We start from the raw sequence: 19,108 nt of genomic DNA on the forward strand, positions 1-19,108 counted from the left end.
TTGGTGGGAACTCAATCACATATTTTTTGAGGCACTTGTTTTCCGGATAGGTATGAAGTTATGATGATAACTTTTGAAGTTAAAAAAGTTTCCATCATGTACGACCAATAATTTTCATGGAGACTATAGACTTTGCAATCATGTGAATGCAAGTAGCTTTAGCACATTGAATAAAGGAATGCATACATGTACAATTAGTTGGTAATTGATTATGCATCCATGTAACTTTGCATCATAATGTTTCTTGCTCTCTTTTTACTTAAATTATTAGCATTCTTAAAAAATCATCATACATTCATTTTTTTTTATGAAAATATAAAGGATATATACATTGCATAAGAAAAAGTATTTGATGATCTTTTTCGAGTGCCAATAACAGTTCTCGAATTATTTGATTATAACATCGTTTGCCGTCTAGATCTCCTTATAATATTTATCTTTTTATTAATAAAATTACAATATCCATTTTGTATGCACATCTAATGTAAGTTAATTAGTATACTGCTATACATATGTTGTCAGACTAATCATTCTATGGATTAGACAAATTTAACTACTTTGAATTAATGTGTAAATAATCTTCTACCCGATCGCCATCTTAGATTTTTTTTTTCTCTCTTCTTCTTTATAATCTATCTTTATCCAAACAAATCAATCAAAATAATGAGAAACTTTTTAAATAAAATAAAATAAATAACTTTGCTGGTTCTGCTGGTTAATATTATAAGCCAAGTGACTTATTGGTTGATGAGAGCTTTTGAGTCTAACTTTTAACAAACTTCTAGTTGATTAGAGCGAATATACTCCTCATTCTGCACCCGAATTCGGATATAATTATATATATATTAGGTATTTATTTGTAAAACTCAGTCAGCTTTGCCCTTGGAATATGAATGAAGCCAAGTTTGGAGGTTTTTGAAATAAATACATAAATTGTCTTGAGACAAGTGTTTGGCATGTAGCGACTCTTTTTAGGGTTTGATTTGAACTTTGAAGATTTCTTTCTGGCCTTTGGAAAGTTAGTTGGGAGGATGGGGACACGTGGCGGTGTTCGACTTCTCAATCACTAAACTAAAATTCTACGCTCCTGACTGGTAGCTGCAACTTGTGTTTACACACGCACGTGCCAGTCTCAATTTAAATGTTTTATTGTTTTATTATTTTTGGTCCAGAATTTTCTGTTTTATTTTTCTATATTTGGTCCAGAATTTACTTTTGCTAATTTCTGGTACAGAATTTATTGTTTGATACTTTTGTTGATAGAAACAGGTGCCAATGGATCTGTGTCTTGCCATAAAGCTTAATGCTTATGTGTAGTTTTCATAACGAATATTTATATGTGTATGTATAGGCGGTGGACTGTTAACCACAAAATTGAATCAAAATTTTCCTGGATATCTATGTCAGGCAGTTGACATTTCACCAAAATGTAGATGGGTCACGTGCAACGCACGTGAGTAATTGGATGGCAAGACTTTGTGACAAACATGAGTAACCAAAAGAAGAAGAAAAAAAAAATGTAATGTTTTTTTTTTCTTTCACTTTTGCTTTAATTATTCATATCATTTTTAGCATATACTTTATCATTTAAAATTGAGTATTTTCAGAGGTGGCATAAGCTAGCTTTTAAAATGTTAATTTTTGTTATTAGTATCTTAACCTACGTATATTCACATTTCTTCTCTCATCCGGACGTCCGCACGTTATTATTGTACCAATGCCATTATAAACAAGTAGGAAAACATGGAGGGATAGTAAAAAAATACATGATTTCGCACAGTAATGACATTTAGACATCTACATAGAAAAAAAATCTGCATATATATAATTTTACGCATAAATTTTGGATTTTAAAAGTATGCGATGATGACAACTTTAGAGGTTAGAGGGCCATTTTAGTTGTCTGCATAAGACAATTTTGGGGATTTTCTTGTTGCGTTGAAAAACATGTTATAGTGGCCACACTGATCTGGTTTTGATTTATTTTCCAACTATGCAGTGCCATAGTCGGTAGGTAAATGGAAGTGGTCTCTGGTCAGCCACCGCCTGCTTTCAATATCAATTCATATACAAAGACTGCTTTTTATCCTTTATCAAAGGTTATTAAAATCTTTATATGGAAAACTTGACATCCCTACAGAGAACCAAATGAGGTAACAAAGTCATTGCAAATAGTCTATGTTATCCAAAAACGAATTAAGCTTTTCACATATCCTAATTAGGATAAGGAATCTGTTAGGATAACACTACAGATGAATGATAGGATCACTCGTTCACACATGCGAAAATTGTTAATTATTTCTTCATGTGACAATAAAAAATGAATGAAGCTTATTCGCATATTTTAAAATAACACTGTAGAAAAATGTTAAATTCAACTATCGGCGTATGCGTAAATAACTGTTAACCATTCATGTATATGCTTCTCTTAATTCTAAAATTTCTCAAATATCACATTTGATGTGGTAGGTTCATCATAGGTTAGCTAGTCAAGAGCCACTAGTGAGTTAGGTAAGGTCTCTTACTTGGGCACCATGACTAGAATCAACCTAGGATGTGCTTCTACTGCCTCTGGTACCACAAAATCAGTCTAAGGTTTCAATACACCAATTATGAACATGGCCCCAATTCTTCCACCAAATAAAGATGTCATCCACTAAAAGCAAGGAAATTAAAGCCAAAAAAAAGAAAAAAAAAACAGAGTCATGCTGATCAAAGATGGCCGTCAAACAAATCGTATAGCTGCATTAATATATGCCGCGGTCTCCACACATCGGTGAAATGGTCACACAGCCACAGGATCATAGCACCAGTGAAACTTATTACTACAATGTATTTTTAAAAGTTTCGTACATAATTATATTAATTAGTATATTGATTAGATTAATCTTCCCCAGTTTATCAATTGCATACCATTTTTAAATGCTCTATATCGCGTCCTATCCAAATATGATTATAGAAATATTTAGTTTTCACTTTGTTAGAGGTGCGACGAGTTCAAATATCATAATTGAAAGTTTGCTTTTATTGTTAAATATATTAGAATTAGACAAACTGTCTTGGTTGGGTTCGGAAATATTTAGATTGTTTTAAAATACTATGTAATGTGGATCATCAGAATTTCCAGTTTTAGTGCTTTAGTTGGTTGAACTTTGTGTGTACTTTTATTCTCCTCTTCTGTAAAGCCCTTGTTGTTGTGTGTAATTGTGTTTCGTCTTTTTTACTTGTTTTTTAGCCGTTAGGTTTTGCTACGTTGTTTGTTTGTTGGTTGGCGTTATGTCTTTTAGGTTTTGATTTGGTGCTAAATTGAATAATTTTGTCATTAATTTACATATTTTTTTTATATATTTTTAATCCTGAAAGATGCTTTTGTTTTGTATTTTTTTCATAGTGCTGCTAGCAATGAGCTGGCCTTCTTCTTTTTTATTTTGGATTGTTCATGTGGCACTGGAAGAATGCACAGTCATGAACCCGACCAATGAATAGAAACTTTAAGACATTCCCACATACAAGGGAGAAAAAAACAAGCAAAGCATCGCATTTGTCCCCAAACAAAGCTCACGGGTTCTGAATTAACAATCTGCATTCTTTATTCCCCAAACTAATGGATATACCAGCAAAAACCAAAAAGAAAAGGAATGTGTAACTGGCACCTATGCTGTAAGTCTAACCAATTACATAAGCGCTTATAACTTCAGTGATAGAATATTTATGTTTATGTTCACAATAAAAGTTCGACTCTCGGTTTGCCCTTCTTAAACTCTGGCTCTAAACCAGGAAAAACAAACCTATACCTATGGTAGAGTTCATTTTCATTTTTTGACCATTAAAAGTAAAAAGCATTGCATGTCAAGGGAGGATGATCATGATTAAATTGTGTTAAAATTTAAGGTGGTTTTTTATTTTTCTTTTATTTTTTGGGTACAGTAGAGGTCCAAGGACCAAAACAGAACCAACCACAAACAAGCTTGGGCCTGGCTCAGATTCTCTCTTTAAGTACTGTCAGCTGCAAGCTAGAGAAGACCCATTGCTTGGCATAGTCCACAGTAATTGAAGGGGAGAAAGAAATTGAAAAAGATGAGATTTAGGAAGAAAAAAAAAGAGCATTTAGAATAGGCTTATTTATGTACATGCCCCCTGTGCTTTTAAACTTGTCTCAGATTACCACCCGTGTTTCGAAACGTCTCAAAATACCTCCCATACTTTTAAAAACTGTCTCACGTTACCCGTTCCGTCAGTATTATAGACGTTCTGTTTAGGGTTTAGGGGGTATTTGGGTGAGAAGGGGAGATTTGGAGAAGAATGCTAGGGCTTTTGCAAAATCTGAAATGAGGATTACCAATCGGGGTTGATGCAGACCCAATATTTGCACTTGAGGCAAGGGTAAGTAGGAATGGATGAGGTGGGAGGTTATGCTGTTTTGCAACTTTTAAAACAAATTCAGTCAAGACCACGCAAGAGGTATCATTGGTGAAGAGAGCACTGGAAATTGCAGAAATCAAGCAAATTCAACAGAGCAGATCCTTTGCTCCTTGGGTTTTCCACAAGAGCAACTTACCCAAATATTTGAACATATCTGCTCTTTCAAGGTAAATACTAACAACCATTGTCCCAAACAAAAGACCAAGGATTGGGAGATCAATAGCAGCATATGCTTGGTCAGAGTTAAGACTCTGAAAATAACCATAAGCATTGCTCCTAGGAGGGACCCTACAGTCCTCCTAATTGGCAGAAAAGGGACAGCTGGGAACACTGCCAATGCCCAAAAGACTGCAAAGGCAATTGAGCGAAGAACCACTTTCACAGTAGAAGCCATGGCCATTTTTCCAACTTAAGAAGCTCAGATTTTGCAAAAGCCCTAGCCGCCTTCTCCAAATCTCCCCTTTCCCCTTTTCTAAAACTCAAAAACCCTTTTTCTCCAATGTTAAGCGACTGAAACGAAATGGGGCCCAACGCTCATAACGGAACGTCTATAATACTGACGGAACAGGTAACGTGAGACAATTTTTAAAAGTATGGGGGTTATTTTGAGACGTTTCGAAACACGGGTGATAATCTGAGACAAGTTTGAAAGCACAGGGGGCATGTACATAAATAAGCCTTTGGAATAACATAGAATCTAGAGAAGGAATTAAAAGGGTTTTTTTTTCTTCTTTTAAAAGGAAATTTTTTTTCCATAATTGCCAGGGTAGGGTCAAAAAATAACACCACACCAAATATAAAGACTCTGATCGCATAAAGCTGATGGCCTCCTGTGTAAAAGAAGCATCTTGAAATCCACAATAATGGAATGCATTTCAAGGTGTGGTCTGTCTTAAGAGTTCTCACCTCCAACACCTCCAATTCTTTACATGAATATTTACCACGAACCTCGCTCATAAGAGTTACAAGAAATGTACATATACATGTAACTGATAACAACTCACAAGTACGCTGAATTTCAACCCTATTTTATCGAAAGTGTTGGATTAGCTATCTGTTGTCCTGACCGTGTTCTCGCTCACCGTCTGCCGCACAAATTGTCCCCGTATGCGAGGTCGTTGTTCAGCCAGTTTCTTTCTGCTTTGATATCGAACCTGAAAAACCAACCAAAAACCAAATTCAGCAAACCCGTCTACATTTCTTTTCTGTTTTGATGAGTTCTGTTCAAATATTCTAAAGGAAATCAAGCATGCAAGAAAGGAGGCATTTAACAGATTTAACTTACTCAATTCACATCAATGTTTGCGCAAACAGGAAGAACTCAATTTAACAAGCCTTCCTTGGAGGAGCAAATACGGATAAGAAATTTTTGAAATCAAAATAGGGAGAAGAAATGAGTGGAGGTAACTTAAAAAACAATTTCGCAAAGGACAAACACCTAAATTATTCCTAAACCACTTATTAAGATCTAGCATTAGGATGAAACAACTGAAAATTAGTCACCTTTTTCCGGAAACATCTCTCCTTTCTTTTCTGACGAAACTTAGTCAAGGCAGCTTCTCTCTGCTTGAACTTGTTTTCATCTACTCTATTTCCACTAGCATCACCACTTCCACTTTTCCCAGCAACATCACTTTCCATGTTTGTACCACCTACATTTTTTCCAGTGGTGCTTCCGTTTTGCCCATTGCTCCCATGGTTACTGCCTGAAGCACTTCCGTTGACACTGTAATTTCCCGGATTACCTTCAACAGGCCCACTCAGAACATTGGACGATCCACAATGCGGAGCAGCTGCAGCCAATTTCTTCAAAGACAAATCGTTATGCTCGGGCAGGTGTTGTCCTTGCATGGTGTGGACAACATGGCGATGGACCTGACAGTGATCATAATCATGATGGAGGTTCTGAATTTGGAGTTGCTTCTGGGCATCTCTTGAATGAGCCAATACTGTCGTTGCCACATTATTAGCATTATCTACTAAAACTTGCTGGGTAGCACTCTTAAGGTCCTTTTTCACAGGTTGGAAAGCAGACGATGGATGCAGAAGTTGGACTGTAGATGCTGCTGCTGACTTGTTTATAACTAGAGATTTGGGAACATCGTTATTAGTTGTGGAGCCCATATCAATGTTATTGCTGCCTCCATTCGAGGATTGATTAGGAGGGTTATCGCTTGAATGAGGTCGAATATCACGAAAAAATTCATTTTTTGTAACTTCCCCACTATTATCTTGTGGAGAGTTGCTTCCAACATGCCCAGAAAGAGCCTTGTTAGCATTTGAGGCTGCGTTATACCTGCACAGGAAGAAATATGCTAAGGGTAACCATATAGAAATTTCAAGAGAATGTACAAGACAACTGTTTCAAACTCCCACTTTATCAGTAGACAATAGCAATATCCAGGTCCTTATGTTCCTCATACCTTGAAAAGGCTGAAGAGTCTGAACGTCTTAAGACATTGCGGTCATCCTGTACTGTTGTCTCAGTGCCTTTAACTCCTCTAAGTCTTTTCAAACTGAGCTCCACAGATGGTAGTTCATGAGTATTACTATTGGCTTTAGTGTTTATGTCTAAGGCCTTATACTGTCTGTTAGAAGCTTCGAATTGTGTGCTGTCCATCAGGGGATCAGTGAGATCAGTGACAACACCTGTTACAGTAGCACCATCATACTTTAGCTTACTGGAAGGACTCTCATAGTTGAACTTCAGCTGCCCCTTATCAATCTGGTGGTCAAATTCACCGGAACCTATCTCAATCAGATTATTCTGTCTTGTTCCTGCTGGTTTGGTTGAAAAGTCATTAGCGTGCTGACGCTGTAAATCTCTATTACTGGATAGGCCTATCTCTAGATCTTTTCCCATTGCAAAGTTGTCTGAATAAAAAAACAGCTTAATCACTAAGAAAGTAAAACAAGTATACATGTGTGAGTGCGTGCACACACACACACACACACAAACATATAAGGAAAATTGCATAATAACATGTGAATAGGATGCACAGAACCACACAGGTTTAGATAATTCCAGGAATACCATGTTCCTTCTGTGGTTGGCACTCCCTTGTTGCAGCTGGAGGGGCCAATTTGTTACCAAGTGATTCAGCGTTTGAGTGAACTACTTGGGCGCAAGTACTATCAGGACACTCAGCTACCTGGTGCCATGAGAACACTTGTCGCGGACTGTCAACTTCTACAGCTTTTTTTGTCCAGGAACTCTGTAAAATGAAACACCAACACAGTGAGACTGCAGCGTACACATCTACGAGTCTGGGTCATTCTATGACTTTATTTTCTTAATTTTTTCTTTAAGGAGGTGATGATCCGTGTTACTCATCCAAAAAAAAAAAACAACTTATCCCAAGTGTTATATTCTTTTGCACATCTGCAAAATTGTGGACTAATCCTTAAATTGATTAACAGCAAGCTCCTTTACTGGTGTGAACCTGTTCACAATTTGAAACCTATTAAACAAGAGTTATTGAAGTAACTTCCATCGATTACCATTAGGCACTGTATAGTATTGACTTTAATATGCATAACTAACTACACTACTTACATTATTAAAACAGTAACCTGTACTTTCTAGGACTCTCATAATAACTGAGTCTGGACGCTAGAGTTAAGAGTCAACACTATAAACAAGCAAAAGGCAATTACAAGTTATCTTACAGGATAGTAAACCCGTCATCAGTTTCCGAAAACCTAATACAGAAACAGATTACAATTCAATTAAAAACAATTAAATCATATGCTATCCTCAGCAGGACCAACATTATCAATCCCTTTAGCAACTTAAGAATAAGAGCTGCAAAACGAGAGTAACTGATGCACACATCCGAAAAGAAGTAAAGCTGCAATTATTCTATTGAGAGGAGTATACATTCCCTTCTCCTGACTAATGTGAAAATTCAAATAATAGGTATGCACCATCCAAGATCTTTAGTATCCAATAACTACCATACCTGAATGCCGCTCCCATTGTCACTTCCATCTCCAACATTCAAACCAGTGCTCGCATTATCTTCCTCATCATTGCTTCCACTATTGTTCTCAGACTTTGCAACACTTTTTGATCTTACAGACTTTTGAGTTTGTGTGCCGCTTTCACTTCCAGTTCCACTACCACTAGACTGAAAGAAAGTTTAGATACCAGTCATACAAAGAAAATTAAGAAACATAATATAAACTGCAACGTGAAACAAAATTACTAACCATTAATCAAACATATTTAATATAAACTTATGTAATATCATCATATAAATAAAAAGCTCTTCTCATTAACAATGGCACTGCTCAACAACAATCACAAGAAAAAAAAAAGACCCTTCACAAAACAGGAGAAAAGTAAAGCATGTGAAGTGAAAACTACTTTTTATATATCAGTTGAGGAAGGTGAAAAAATAGGAAAATACAAAGAACTGAACAGCATTACACAGACTTGTGGGCAAGCATTCTAATACCAGAATGGAAAGTCATAATGACTCACACTATGGCATCTCCTCCAAATGTGCTGCCAGAGGTTCTTAAGCTCATTCTTTCGTATAGGCTTCACTAAAAAGTCAACAGCACCCTTTGACAAACACTTAAAGACGAGACCCATTGAATCATGAGATGACATCACTGCACACAAATCTCAAAATAGTTAGACATCTCTACTTTCTAAGCTGGCATAACTCAAAACTTATAACAGAGTATCATTACTCAATACAACTGTTATTGAGTTGGGCATAAAAAAAATTTATCAAAAAAAAAAACTTACTAATCACAGGAACATTTTTCCTCGTCTTATGGCTCATAATCTTGTTTAAAAGCCCAACACCGGATAAGCATGGCATAACTACCTCAGTTAAGACTAGATCAACATGATTAGTCAAATCTTCCAGAATCTTCCATGCTTGCAATCCATTTGCTGCTGCAATCACTGAAAATACGAAGAATTGAGCATCAAATCCTGGATTTTAAAAGATAAATATACAAAAAGGATGTAATGTACCAAGTAAATATACGATATTTGTGTGTGTACATGTGAAATAAAAGAGATATATGGATGCAGATATCATGTATTTTGCAAATGACAGAAAACTAACATTATTATTATTATTATTTTCAAATGCAACAACATATACATCTATGCTTTCCAGTAATCACAAAAGCATATGATAGCATGAAAGATCATAGCATCCACATTAAAAACGACAAAAAACAAAAGCTTGGACATGCAAACCCTGAAAGTCAAGTTAACAGGAAACTCAACCCGATAAAGTTGATAATGTATCCATTCACTTTTTCATAAACAGCAGTGTCTGGATATGGTCATACATATGAAGCATTAGGTGTCTCAGAAGCCAAATTACTAACCTTCATAACTGCAATTGCGAAGCAGTGCAGTGACAACATGGCGAGTACAATCATCATATTCCACCAGTAAAACCTTAAGAGATCTAACATGTAGAAACCTTTCCCAGCAAACCGTTGACCCTTGAGGCTGTTGCTTAACAGCCTGGACTTGAACACCCCCTCCTTCCCCACCGTTTACATCTCCAGCTATTCCAATACTTTTCGACTCATCTTCCTCAACTAACCTTCCTTCCTCATCTACCACTCCATTCTTAACCCTTTCCTTCCCGTCCCATGAACGGTGATTCAGCTCCAGCAGTTGCCTATCCTCATCACTATCAACACTCATCAGGATACTCTATCAGTCAGACAAAAGACTAGTAGTAAAAACGGCCCAAGTTCAGATTGAAAAAAAAACTTCTTGAATCGGGAAAAAGAATGGCGCATAGCGTTGGCTGCAAAGACCAAACCTCTGCAACTACAGACCCTTCTAAACCTAACACGATGGGTATTCACCGGTTACAAAGTGATGTCAAATGATAATCCGTAACCAAATATATATACAAGTGATGCCAATTTACACCAGATGTTGTTAGCTGGCTAAAAATGGCTTGAAACCCAACAAATTGCTTTCACCCTGTAAGACCAGAACACCATATCAGTAAAAAAAATACACCATAAGGCATTAACATCAAATTCTTTCTTTTAAAGGTAAGATGATACCAGTACAAATTTTTTTATATAAAAAAATCCAAACAATTTAAAATGGAGAACTTGGAACACTATTAATCTACAAATAATTGAAAGATGCACAGAATCAACAGAAATGATGATTTAAAAATCTCACATAGCGCCAATCTTCAACAACTATAAATGATATAGATGAACTTAGATGAGCTTCAAATTATCTAAACCAGAGTAGCCAAGTATATAATTCAAAACAATTTAAAAAAAAAAAAAACAGAGAAGAGAAGAGAAGTATAAAATCAAAGAAGTAACATGGAAGAAATCACCTGCAAAGCTTCATTAACCGCCATAATTGAGCTAGATCCAAACCGAAATTACCAAGAAAATCATTGTACTAAAATACAATATGGTCAAACAATAATTCCGAAAATCTTAGTTTGGATCTTCAAAAAATATCTGAATTTGGATATTTCTTAGATATTTTTGTACTATCTTTGCAGAGTTGGGACAGGCTTGACTGGACCAAGAAACATAAGACTGCAAACAGTTACGAGAGAGATAATCGGCGATCCTTTCGTCCAGGGAGAGAGGGAGAAGAGAGAAAGAGAGAGATGAGTAAAAGATATGGAGCTGCGAGATCAGCTCAGCGACTGATGACGTGGACAAATAAGGGTGGAGATGCAGTAGAAGTAGAACGTTCGAGAACGCCACGTCAGATGCAAGATATTTCCAGCTTGGCAGAAAATGGGGCCGAGGGCTGCTGAGGTGGACGAAATCTAAAGCAGTGAGTGCAAGGGCTCGCTTGGCACTTCTGAAGATCTCGGAGATCTGGTTTGCGACACGTGGCGGTATTGGATGGCGAGTACAGGAAGGGGAAACGTCGCCTTCATGGATTACCTACTCGCCAAATATCTTCCATGTGGTTGGTGCTGGTGGAAGTGGCGGTGGTGACGTGTTAAATTTTCGTCAGTTGTCCACACGCTTGGGCCATTTCCTTTTTTTGGGCCTGAATATTTGGCACGTCATATGAGTAAAAATATCCTAAAATATCTAAATGAGAGTGTGATTAGGGTGTTGCAAGTTGCAAGGAACATTTGGGGCCTGCTTAAAAAAAAATTTTGCTTTGCAAAAGACCCACCACTAGTGTAGTGGTTTAGAGTAATAGCTCTCTCTTATTAATCAAAAGGTAATACTTGCATTAATTTATGTGTCACATTAAGTTTCACGATGGTTAAATACATGATTATGTAACTTATTCGGAAATGCCTTTGTCAACATTGTTGATTTAAGTTATTAATTTATGCGCTAAAACTGAACTAAGATTTTATGTGTAGCAATGAATGTTGTTAAACACTTAAACTACAAGAGCCTTTGCATTCAAATTATTTTAAAGTTAGATTAGAATTAGAATGGACTGCGCTGCATTATTTTTTCACTGATTTGAACTTTTGGGTAATCACGGATTAAGTCTAAGATCATATAATAACTCTCAACAAATCCATTATGTTTTTATTTTCACCATCCCACTTACTGTTTCTATATTTCATAATTTTAATATTTTGGATAGAGATATCTTCTTAACAATAATAATAAATTTTCAGAAAATGGTAGGCAGGAGCCTGTTCAAGTTGTCACTGTGCACTTTTGGCTAAAGGACAACCCATACAAATTGACTTTTATGAGCTTTCATGCGCAGCCTGCTGGATAGTGCTTACCTTTTGTAGAATATACTTCATATATTCATCTTCTTTTGGGAACTGGCCCTACTGCCTTCAAATCTTATCCAAATATGAAGATGCCAAAAGAAAAAGAAGAGGTGGGAAATTATGTGGAGGAGAGAAAGCTGTGGTCTGAGAGAGCTTGCTCATATTCGAATCTTGAGGAGATGCTTTTGGGCTATATAAGGATATTATTGCGATTCCATGGATTTACAGAGATCCTTCTCAACAGACACCACAAAACCATTGCTTCATTTGGAACCATGCATCATGATCCAGTGGAGAAAATGGATGCCGGAACAAACATGAAGTGCGTAGATGAGGTTGAGGAGGAGGAATATTCATTGTGTGTGACACAGAATTCAGGGTTTCGCATATCAGATCAGCCTCTAATGTTCTTTATCAGAAATGTCAAGCTTCACTTTTATTTTCTTTGATGGAAATCGAAAAAAGGCTTAATATCATGGATCCGGATGCTCTGTTTGGATTTTCGGCCGCCCGGATGCTTTGTTGTTTAAGGTATCATATTGGCTGATTGCAGGAAACATTACCAGATTGTTTTTATACAAAAAGCCATAACAACTGGATAGGGAGGGAAAAATGTATTTTCTTAAATTAGAAAGAAGATATAATTTTGTAATTTCATGAAAAATTTACAGATGCGACTCCAAGGACATATACAATCTTTGTCATGGACAGATTGGCAGCGTTCAAGCACTAGGAAGTGCATGCAACGTAGCTATCAACTGCAGCCAGCCATAACCAAAAAACCATAAAGGGTAAAAGGTACACCAACAATTAAACACGACTCTTCTCTACAATTTTTCTTCTTCTTTCTTTCAAGGTTTCTGCTGTCGGTGAAAGCGACAAAGTATCACCAAACGACTGTACTGTTCAAAACAACACGGGGACACGCACGCACAATCATGATGCATATAGTCTAACCACATTGATTTACAACAAAATCACTATAACCTAATCGCGCATCAAGTTTAAAAGGAACTACTTTGGTAAAATGTACAGCACATTCTATCTTGCACCGCTCAAACTTCTGCAGTCAAGAGCTGGTATAGTGCCGAAATTCAATATCTGCAGCTGATAACTTGCTGATTGGCAGTACTTGAGCCAATCAACTCGGCCAGCTGCAAGAGGAATCTGGAAAAGAATAGGTAGAAGAACAAAACTATATAACAACCAAAGACCCTGCCGTAATGGACCTGTATCATATTCATAACATATCTTAGCATGATTGGCTCATCACCTTATACCAAACTTATCTGAAATAAATTTATAAAGTCGCAGGGGGCAAAAATGAAAAGAAAAAAAATAGGAACAAGTTTAAGTTGAGGGCCATCAAAAAATTCCCTCATTTATTGTGCCCCACAAGACGCAATTTGCTATATTAATCAATCATAAGTTACAACAATACAGTATCATTATCTAGCCTCCTCTCCTGAAGCTTATTGCTGCCACAAAATTGTTAGTAAATAAATCATCCCTAAACCAAACAATACTAGACGTCTCTCTTCAAATGCAATATAACTGAATTTTCTCCATGAGAAAACAACAGACCAAAAAATTGAAAGTGTCCATAGACCCTAGCTCGCACCTTAAGCGTCTAGAGAATCACATATTCACCTTTACAGGCGCAATGCAACAAATCATGCTGCAGCAGACTGCTTCTCCTTGTATTCATCAAGATTAAGAACTTCAAGCAACTTTGGCCAAGACTCTGGGATCCCTCCTGGCAAATCAAACTCCAACAGTTTCCCTCGACTACGGTAGAATTCTTCTACAGGCCGACTCTGCATTGTCCATTAGGAATACAAACCATCAGAAAGACATTTGAATACAACATGGAAATTAAAATATTTTCTCTTTCTTCCCCCAAAGGAACCTAATACGCCTGCAACCAGCACTAGAAAATAATGGAAGGCACTTTCCCTATAAGCCCTTTTGTATTTACGTATGTTATTCAACTGTTTCCATGGTCAATCATGATATGAAAATAAAGAAATACCTTCTCATTGTATACATGAATCCGATGTTTAACCACTTCTTCAGTATCATCGGCTCGAGTAACAAGCTTTGACATACAATGTGGAGGTGGAAGAAGCGGAGCCATGCTAATTGCAGGACTCCCATTCGAGTCCTTAACATTAATGGAGGCCACATTGAAATTTCCCCCACACTGACTACACATTCTCCTCCCAAGGCATTTCTCAACCAACACATCTTCCCGGAGCTTCAGATTGAGCACCAGGTCAATCTCCGTCACCCCTTCCAATATTTCCTAACACACATACAGACAATCAATCCTTCAGCACATTTTCACAAATTCAGTAATCCATTACTCATTTGATCAATACAAATAGTTTAAATCAGATCACATAAAACCCACCTAGAATTATCAATTTAAGAGCTTCATCTTACAATGAATCACATTATACAGTTCAAATCTTACTCTACAATACAAGTGTACAACAGCTAAGACACTTACCGCTTGTCTTATGGTTCGAGGAAACCCATCAAGAATAAAACCCAGTTCCCCTTTAGCTCCCCCAGCCTCCAATCTCTTCGACAACAAGCTTATTATAATCTCATCAGATACCAACTTCCCCTGGTTCACAATCTCTGATAACTGCAACACACAACACAAAGAACACACAAAAAAAGATCAAAACCCAACAAAAAATGTAGATCTGAGAAAAAAGAAGTGAGCAATCAAAAGAATCAAAACCTCTTTAGAGAGAGACCCAGAGGCTGCAAGCTCTTCGCGGACGAGATCTCCAGTGGCGATGTGAGGAACGCCGAGAAGATTAGAGAGCCGGCTCGCGTACGTGCCTTTGCCCACGCCCGGTGAGCCCAAGAAGACCCACTGTACGTTTCGATCCTTGGGGTCCTTGATCGAGAGATTGGGCTTGGGCCCCAATCGTGGGCTATATGGCGAAGCGCCATGAGAGCTGGGCTCCGGTGCTATGCCCGAGTACAAGCACCGGCTTATGCGTGAGACGGAGGAGAATGATCTGAACGAGGGCTTTGATAGGCGGGTTAAGGCCGCCATTGAAATGCCGAAGTTTGTAGAGAGATGGGAGAGAGACTGAGAAAGTTAGTTGGAAGTTAGAAGCTAGAAGCGTTTGGTTTTATGCCGCGCAACCCTAACGTCGTTCTCTTTTTTTATCATACTGAAAACGGCTTGTCGTTCGTAATGTTTTGTTGAAGGGACTGCTCACGAGTTGCCACGTGTAGCCTCGTTTCCCATAAAATAATGAAATTAGCCAACGGTCGTAACGTCGCCACTTCTTCGGCTGCTTCTTTCCTCTGACAAACCATGGCGGTTACTCTCTCCGCAACACTCTTCTCCACCACACTCCCGCCAAAGAAGAACACCAATTGCGCCTCGTCACGTGTAATTTCAAATCTGAATATCGGCAGCCTTCTTCCCAATCTCAATAGCTGCAAGAGACTGATCAAATTCTCACCGCGGCAAAGCCACGTCGTAGCCTCTGCAGTCTCTGGCTCTCCCGGCAAGTTTTCGTTTTCTAATAGCCTGTTTGGTTTCCGAGAAACTGATGGAAAAGAAAACAATTACATATTTTATCTATTTTGTTGTAATCGTGCGTGGATGTGAACAGGGACCGAGTCTTCTCTGGACGGTGAAGATGCAGCGAGTTTATTGGAGACGGTGAAGGTGTTTGATTTGAATGGAAATGGAATTCCGATTTCGGATTTGTGGAAAGATAGGACAGCTGTCATCGCATTTGCGCGCCATTTCGGGTAATGTTCTATTATTAATAATTCAACTAGTATAATCTGCAATAAAGTTTTGCTTAGTAATTTCATTTTCTGCTAAGTTTTTCTTGATTAGTAATTGTTAAGCTAAATAGGTTAAAAATTAATTTTTTGTTTAATTTTCAGATGCGTATTTTGCCGCAAACGGGCTGACTATCTTGCATCAAAGAAGGTAATTACCCATTAATAAATCACTGGATAGACTTTGATACATGCTTGTCATCAACTTGTTTAGTTTATATTTTAATGATGCAAATTTATATGCATTACAAATTTGAATAAGTTTTACTATATGGTAATTATTGGATGGGATTCTTTTCAATTACAGAAACAGGAGATGCCTAATTGCCTTAAAACAACACAAGGGTACTGGCTGGCTCTCTAGCTTGCTTGCCTTAACACATTTCATATGTTGACAGGATATAATGGATGCATCTGGTGTGGCACTTGTTTTGATTGGACCTGGTAGCATTGATCAGGTTTGCTCTTAGAAATCATATACAATTAACCAAAATAGATAAGCATGTCGGCTTAATTAATCTTTAATTAGGTGGGTTGTGATTTCATGTTCTAACATTTCTGTGTTAATCTATGACTTCCATCTGCCATCTGTGGAAGGGACGGAGTCTCGTAATTTCGGCTATTTCCCTGTAAATTCAGGGATGTGACATGGCAAAAATATGGAAGAGCACTTCTTATCATTAACACTTTGTAGTTTGTACTAGATTGTGAATTGAACTTTGCCAAGGCTCACTAGCCAAGACTTCATTATCTATTTCTTGTTCTGATTTACTGTTTGGTGTAAATGCTATAAACCTTTGTTATAACCATATGCAGTAACTTGTTGTAGGGAAAAGCATTCGCTGAGCAAACAAAGTTCAAAGGAGGTAAGTTTCAGAAGAGCAGCTTTTACTAGTTCTGTTATAATTTTTCTCCCTCTAAAGGCATCCCAGTCACAGAACTTCCCTTTTTTTTTCATTCCAGAAGTTTATGCAGATCCAAGTCACTCATCGTATGAGGCATTAAGATTTGTTTCTGGGGTCTTAACCACATTTACTCCCAAAGTATGTAAGCAACATTGTATGTTTTTTATTAATGTGACAACGCATAGACGTACTAGCTGCTTATAGTTAGAAGGGGTGCTTCTGAAGTTTCTAAGAATTTCTCACAAAAAGTAGGACTTCTTATCTAAGTTGCTTCTGCCACATTCTAGGCAGGTCTTAAGATAATAGAGCTGTACATGGAGGGTTACCGACAAGACTGGAAGCTTTCTTTTGAACAGGACACCGTAGCTAGAGGCGGCTGGTATTTTCTTATATCCATCTTACTACAAGTATCAGATTTGTATCATCATGAGAAGATTTACAAGTTGTCACCTTCTGTTACAGTTTTTGTTTTAGCAAGTAATTAGCACAAACTTTACATGTGTGACATTGTTTGTTTGGCAGGCAGCAAGGTGGAATTCTAGTTGCGGGTCCTGGTAAAAGTAACATCCTGTACATCCACAAGGCAAGTTTTCTATCCTTCTTTTTGCTTGGGACTTAATAGACTTGTTGGTTAATCATGCGGTTGTAACCAGTTCAGATTGAAATTTCAGACCGCCAGATAATCCCAAGACTATCCATTTTAATTAGGAGAACATAAAATCTGGAAGTACATACATAGTTTTTAAAGCATATAATGACTCAATATGTACAAGTAGAGCCTTCGAAGGATTTTCTCTTTCGAGTTAAGACAGTAACTTATTCAACACTGTTGTTTAAATCACCAGAAAATCTGGCAATATTTGCTGATAAGACAAGACAATTCATTTTGATTAAGAAAACAGAGTAGAGGGAAGTACACATATATATAGTTTTCAAAGCATACCAATGAGTCGAAATATACAAGTAGATATTAAGATCAGCTCTTTTGCTAGTGATTTGTGGCTACTGTGTAATTTCATGTCTTTGCTTTTGTAATGGAGTAGGATAAAGAAGCCGGGGATGATCCAGATATCAAAGATATTCTAAAAGCATGTTGTGGGGATGTAAATTCTGTATAGTCTTTACCTTTCTCATGTGGATTGTGAATTCTGCGTAGTCTGTGGTCACTTGAAAGGAGGCTATGAGAGCCTAGGAAAATATACACATATCCCATTCACATTGTATCTCGGTAGATATGAATATGCTTCTTTTCTTGATTCAACTGGCTCATGAAGTTTCATGGATGTGAAGAACTATTGTAAGATCTGAGATTTGTAATTAAATTAAAGCAAAACACAAGCTTAGACTGTTAGTATTGTGTTATTTTTCGATTCGTGTCCTCATTCGTACATATGGTTTTTGTGCAACAAATTAAACTTTTCTTTTATGTATATATTTTGATTTTAGGTATCGATTTTCTAATTAAAATGAATTTAATTGTGAAATTACCTGTAGGATGACTAAGAATCCCTAGAGGGGGGTGAATAGGCCAATTTAAAATTATAATCAATAAATAAAAATAAACTTTGATAGCATGATTGATATGGCTTATCAATCATGAAACATGCAGAACATAAAATAAAGAAACACACAGAGAATTATTTTACATGGTAAAACCCTATCTCTATGGAAAATCCACGGGATTCCTCAGTCCAAAACAAATCCACTATAGAACGATGATTACAAAAAGCACTTGCACACTTATCCTAGACACATTCTAGATAATGCTATAGAGGTTGTGGTGGGTGAGGGGGTTGTGAGGCGGGTTCAATCCCCCTATCCAACAAGAGAGAGAAAATATTGGATTTGAACCTTTTAATGATTGAATGGTGGGATTGAACCCCTTCACCCAAAAAATCCCCCTCATTGTCCACAAAGTGAGGAGAATCTAAATAGTTAGACCCAAGCTTGGAAGCTCAATGTTGATTTTGATTATTTCAAAAACAAAATAGAGTGTTCCTTTTTCTTTTTTTTTTTCTTTTCTTTGCTTTTGATTTTGCTTTTGCTTTTGATTGGGAGAATGATTCAAAAATGAAGAAAACAAAAAGACAGGTATCTTTGAGGTTTCCCCTTCCTTGATGTGTTGGTATAATATGATTCGAAATTTAAATGCCCAGGCTTCGAACCAAGAACAATACTTAAACTAAGAAGAAGAAAGAAAAAAAAAAAAAAAGATGCTTTTTTTCT

General features: G+C 37.1%; 3 protein-coding genes across 3 annotated transcripts; 1 reads left to right on the forward strand and 2 right to left on the reverse strand.

Moving 5' to 3' along the window:
* Positions 1-5,214: 5,214 nt before the first annotated feature.
* LOC148293578 (two-component response regulator-like APRR7) lies at positions 5,215-11,100 on the reverse strand. Its single transcript, XM_088254794.1, has 9 exons — positions 10,773-11,100; positions 9,781-10,396; positions 9,182-9,343; positions 8,909-9,042; positions 8,385-8,552; positions 7,457-7,637; positions 6,846-7,296; positions 5,926-6,718; positions 5,215-5,576 (listed from the first exon to the last, which is right to left on the reverse strand). Exons 2-9 carry the CDS (start codon positions 10,106-10,108, stop codon positions 5,469-5,471), a joined length of 2,325 nt encoding a protein of 774 aa, XP_088110920.1. The 5' UTR covers positions 10,109-10,396; positions 10,773-11,100; the 3' UTR covers positions 5,215-5,468.
* A 2,401-nt stretch (positions 11,101-13,501) lies between these two features.
* On the reverse strand, positions 13,502-15,310 carry LOC110767232 (adenylate kinase 1, chloroplastic). Its single transcript, XM_021970710.2, has 4 exons — positions 14,905-15,310; positions 14,665-14,805; positions 14,185-14,457; positions 13,502-13,969 (listed from the first exon to the last, which is right to left on the reverse strand). The coding sequence occupies exons 1-4, from the start codon at positions 15,226-15,228 to the stop codon at positions 13,826-13,828; spliced, it is 882 nt and encodes a 293-aa protein (XP_021826402.2). The 5' UTR covers positions 15,229-15,310; the 3' UTR covers positions 13,502-13,825.
* A 127-nt stretch (positions 15,311-15,437) lies between these two features.
* On the forward strand, positions 15,438-18,250 carry LOC110767233 (Thioredoxin superfamily protein). The gene is made up of 9 exons (XM_021970711.2): positions 15,438-15,691; positions 15,800-15,941; positions 16,083-16,128; positions 16,376-16,435; positions 16,807-16,843; positions 16,941-17,020; positions 17,170-17,261; positions 17,405-17,465; positions 17,926-18,250. The coding sequence occupies exons 1-9, from the start codon at positions 15,496-15,498 to the stop codon at positions 17,998-18,000; spliced, it is 789 nt and encodes a 262-aa protein (XP_021826403.2). The 5' UTR covers positions 15,438-15,495; the 3' UTR covers positions 18,001-18,250.
* The last annotated feature ends 858 nt before the right edge of the window (positions 18,251-19,108 follow it).

Source organism: Prunus avium, chromosome 6 (assembly GCF_965620075.1).
Source record: "Prunus avium chromosome 6, drPruAviu1.hap1.1, whole genome shotgun sequence".
Taxonomy (NCBI): Eukaryota; Viridiplantae; Streptophyta; class Magnoliopsida; order Rosales; family Rosaceae; genus Prunus; species Prunus avium.

What these genes read in the sequence shown, in the direction of transcription:
- LOC148293578 (XM_088254794.1), bottom strand. Translation starts at nt 10,108, where the DNA reads ATGAGTGTTGATAGTGATGAGGATAGGCAACTGCTGGAGCTGAATCAC. An exon ending in TTTGGAGGAGATGCCATAGT is followed by an intron (nt 8,553 to 8,908) that starts GTGAGTCATTAT and finishes ACTTTCTTTCAG; the next exon opens with TCTAGTGGTAGTGGAACTGG. An exon ending in AGAGATGTTTCCGGAAAAAG is followed by an intron (nt 5,577 to 5,925) that starts GTGACTAATTTT and finishes TTGGTTTTTCAG; the next exon opens with GTTCGATATCAAAGCAGAAA.
- LOC110767233 (XM_021970711.2), top strand. Translation starts at nt 15,496, where the DNA reads ATGGCGGTTACTCTCTCCGCAACACTCTTCTCCACCACACTCCCGCCA. An exon ending in TAACCACATTTACTCCCAAA is followed by an intron (nt 17,021 to 17,169) that starts GTATGTAAGCAA and finishes GCCACATTCTAG; the next exon opens with GCAGGTCTTAAGATAATAGA. An exon ending in ACATCCTGTACATCCACAAG is followed by an intron (nt 17,466 to 17,925) that starts GCAAGTTTTCTA and finishes GTAATGGAGTAG; the next exon opens with GATAAAGAAGCCGGGGATGA.
- LOC110767232 (XM_021970710.2), bottom strand. Translation starts at nt 15,228, where the DNA reads ATGGCGGCCTTAACCCGCCTATCAAAGCCCTCGTTCAGATCATTCTCC. An exon ending in CTGGGTCTCTCTCTAAAGAG is followed by an intron (nt 14,806 to 14,904) that starts GTTTTGATTCTT and finishes TGTGTGTTGCAG; the next exon opens with TTATCAGAGATTGTGAACCA. An exon ending in TTCATGTATACAATGAGAAG is followed by an intron (nt 13,970 to 14,184) that starts GTATTTCTTTAT and finishes TGGACAATGCAG; the next exon opens with AGTCGGCCTGTAGAAGAATT.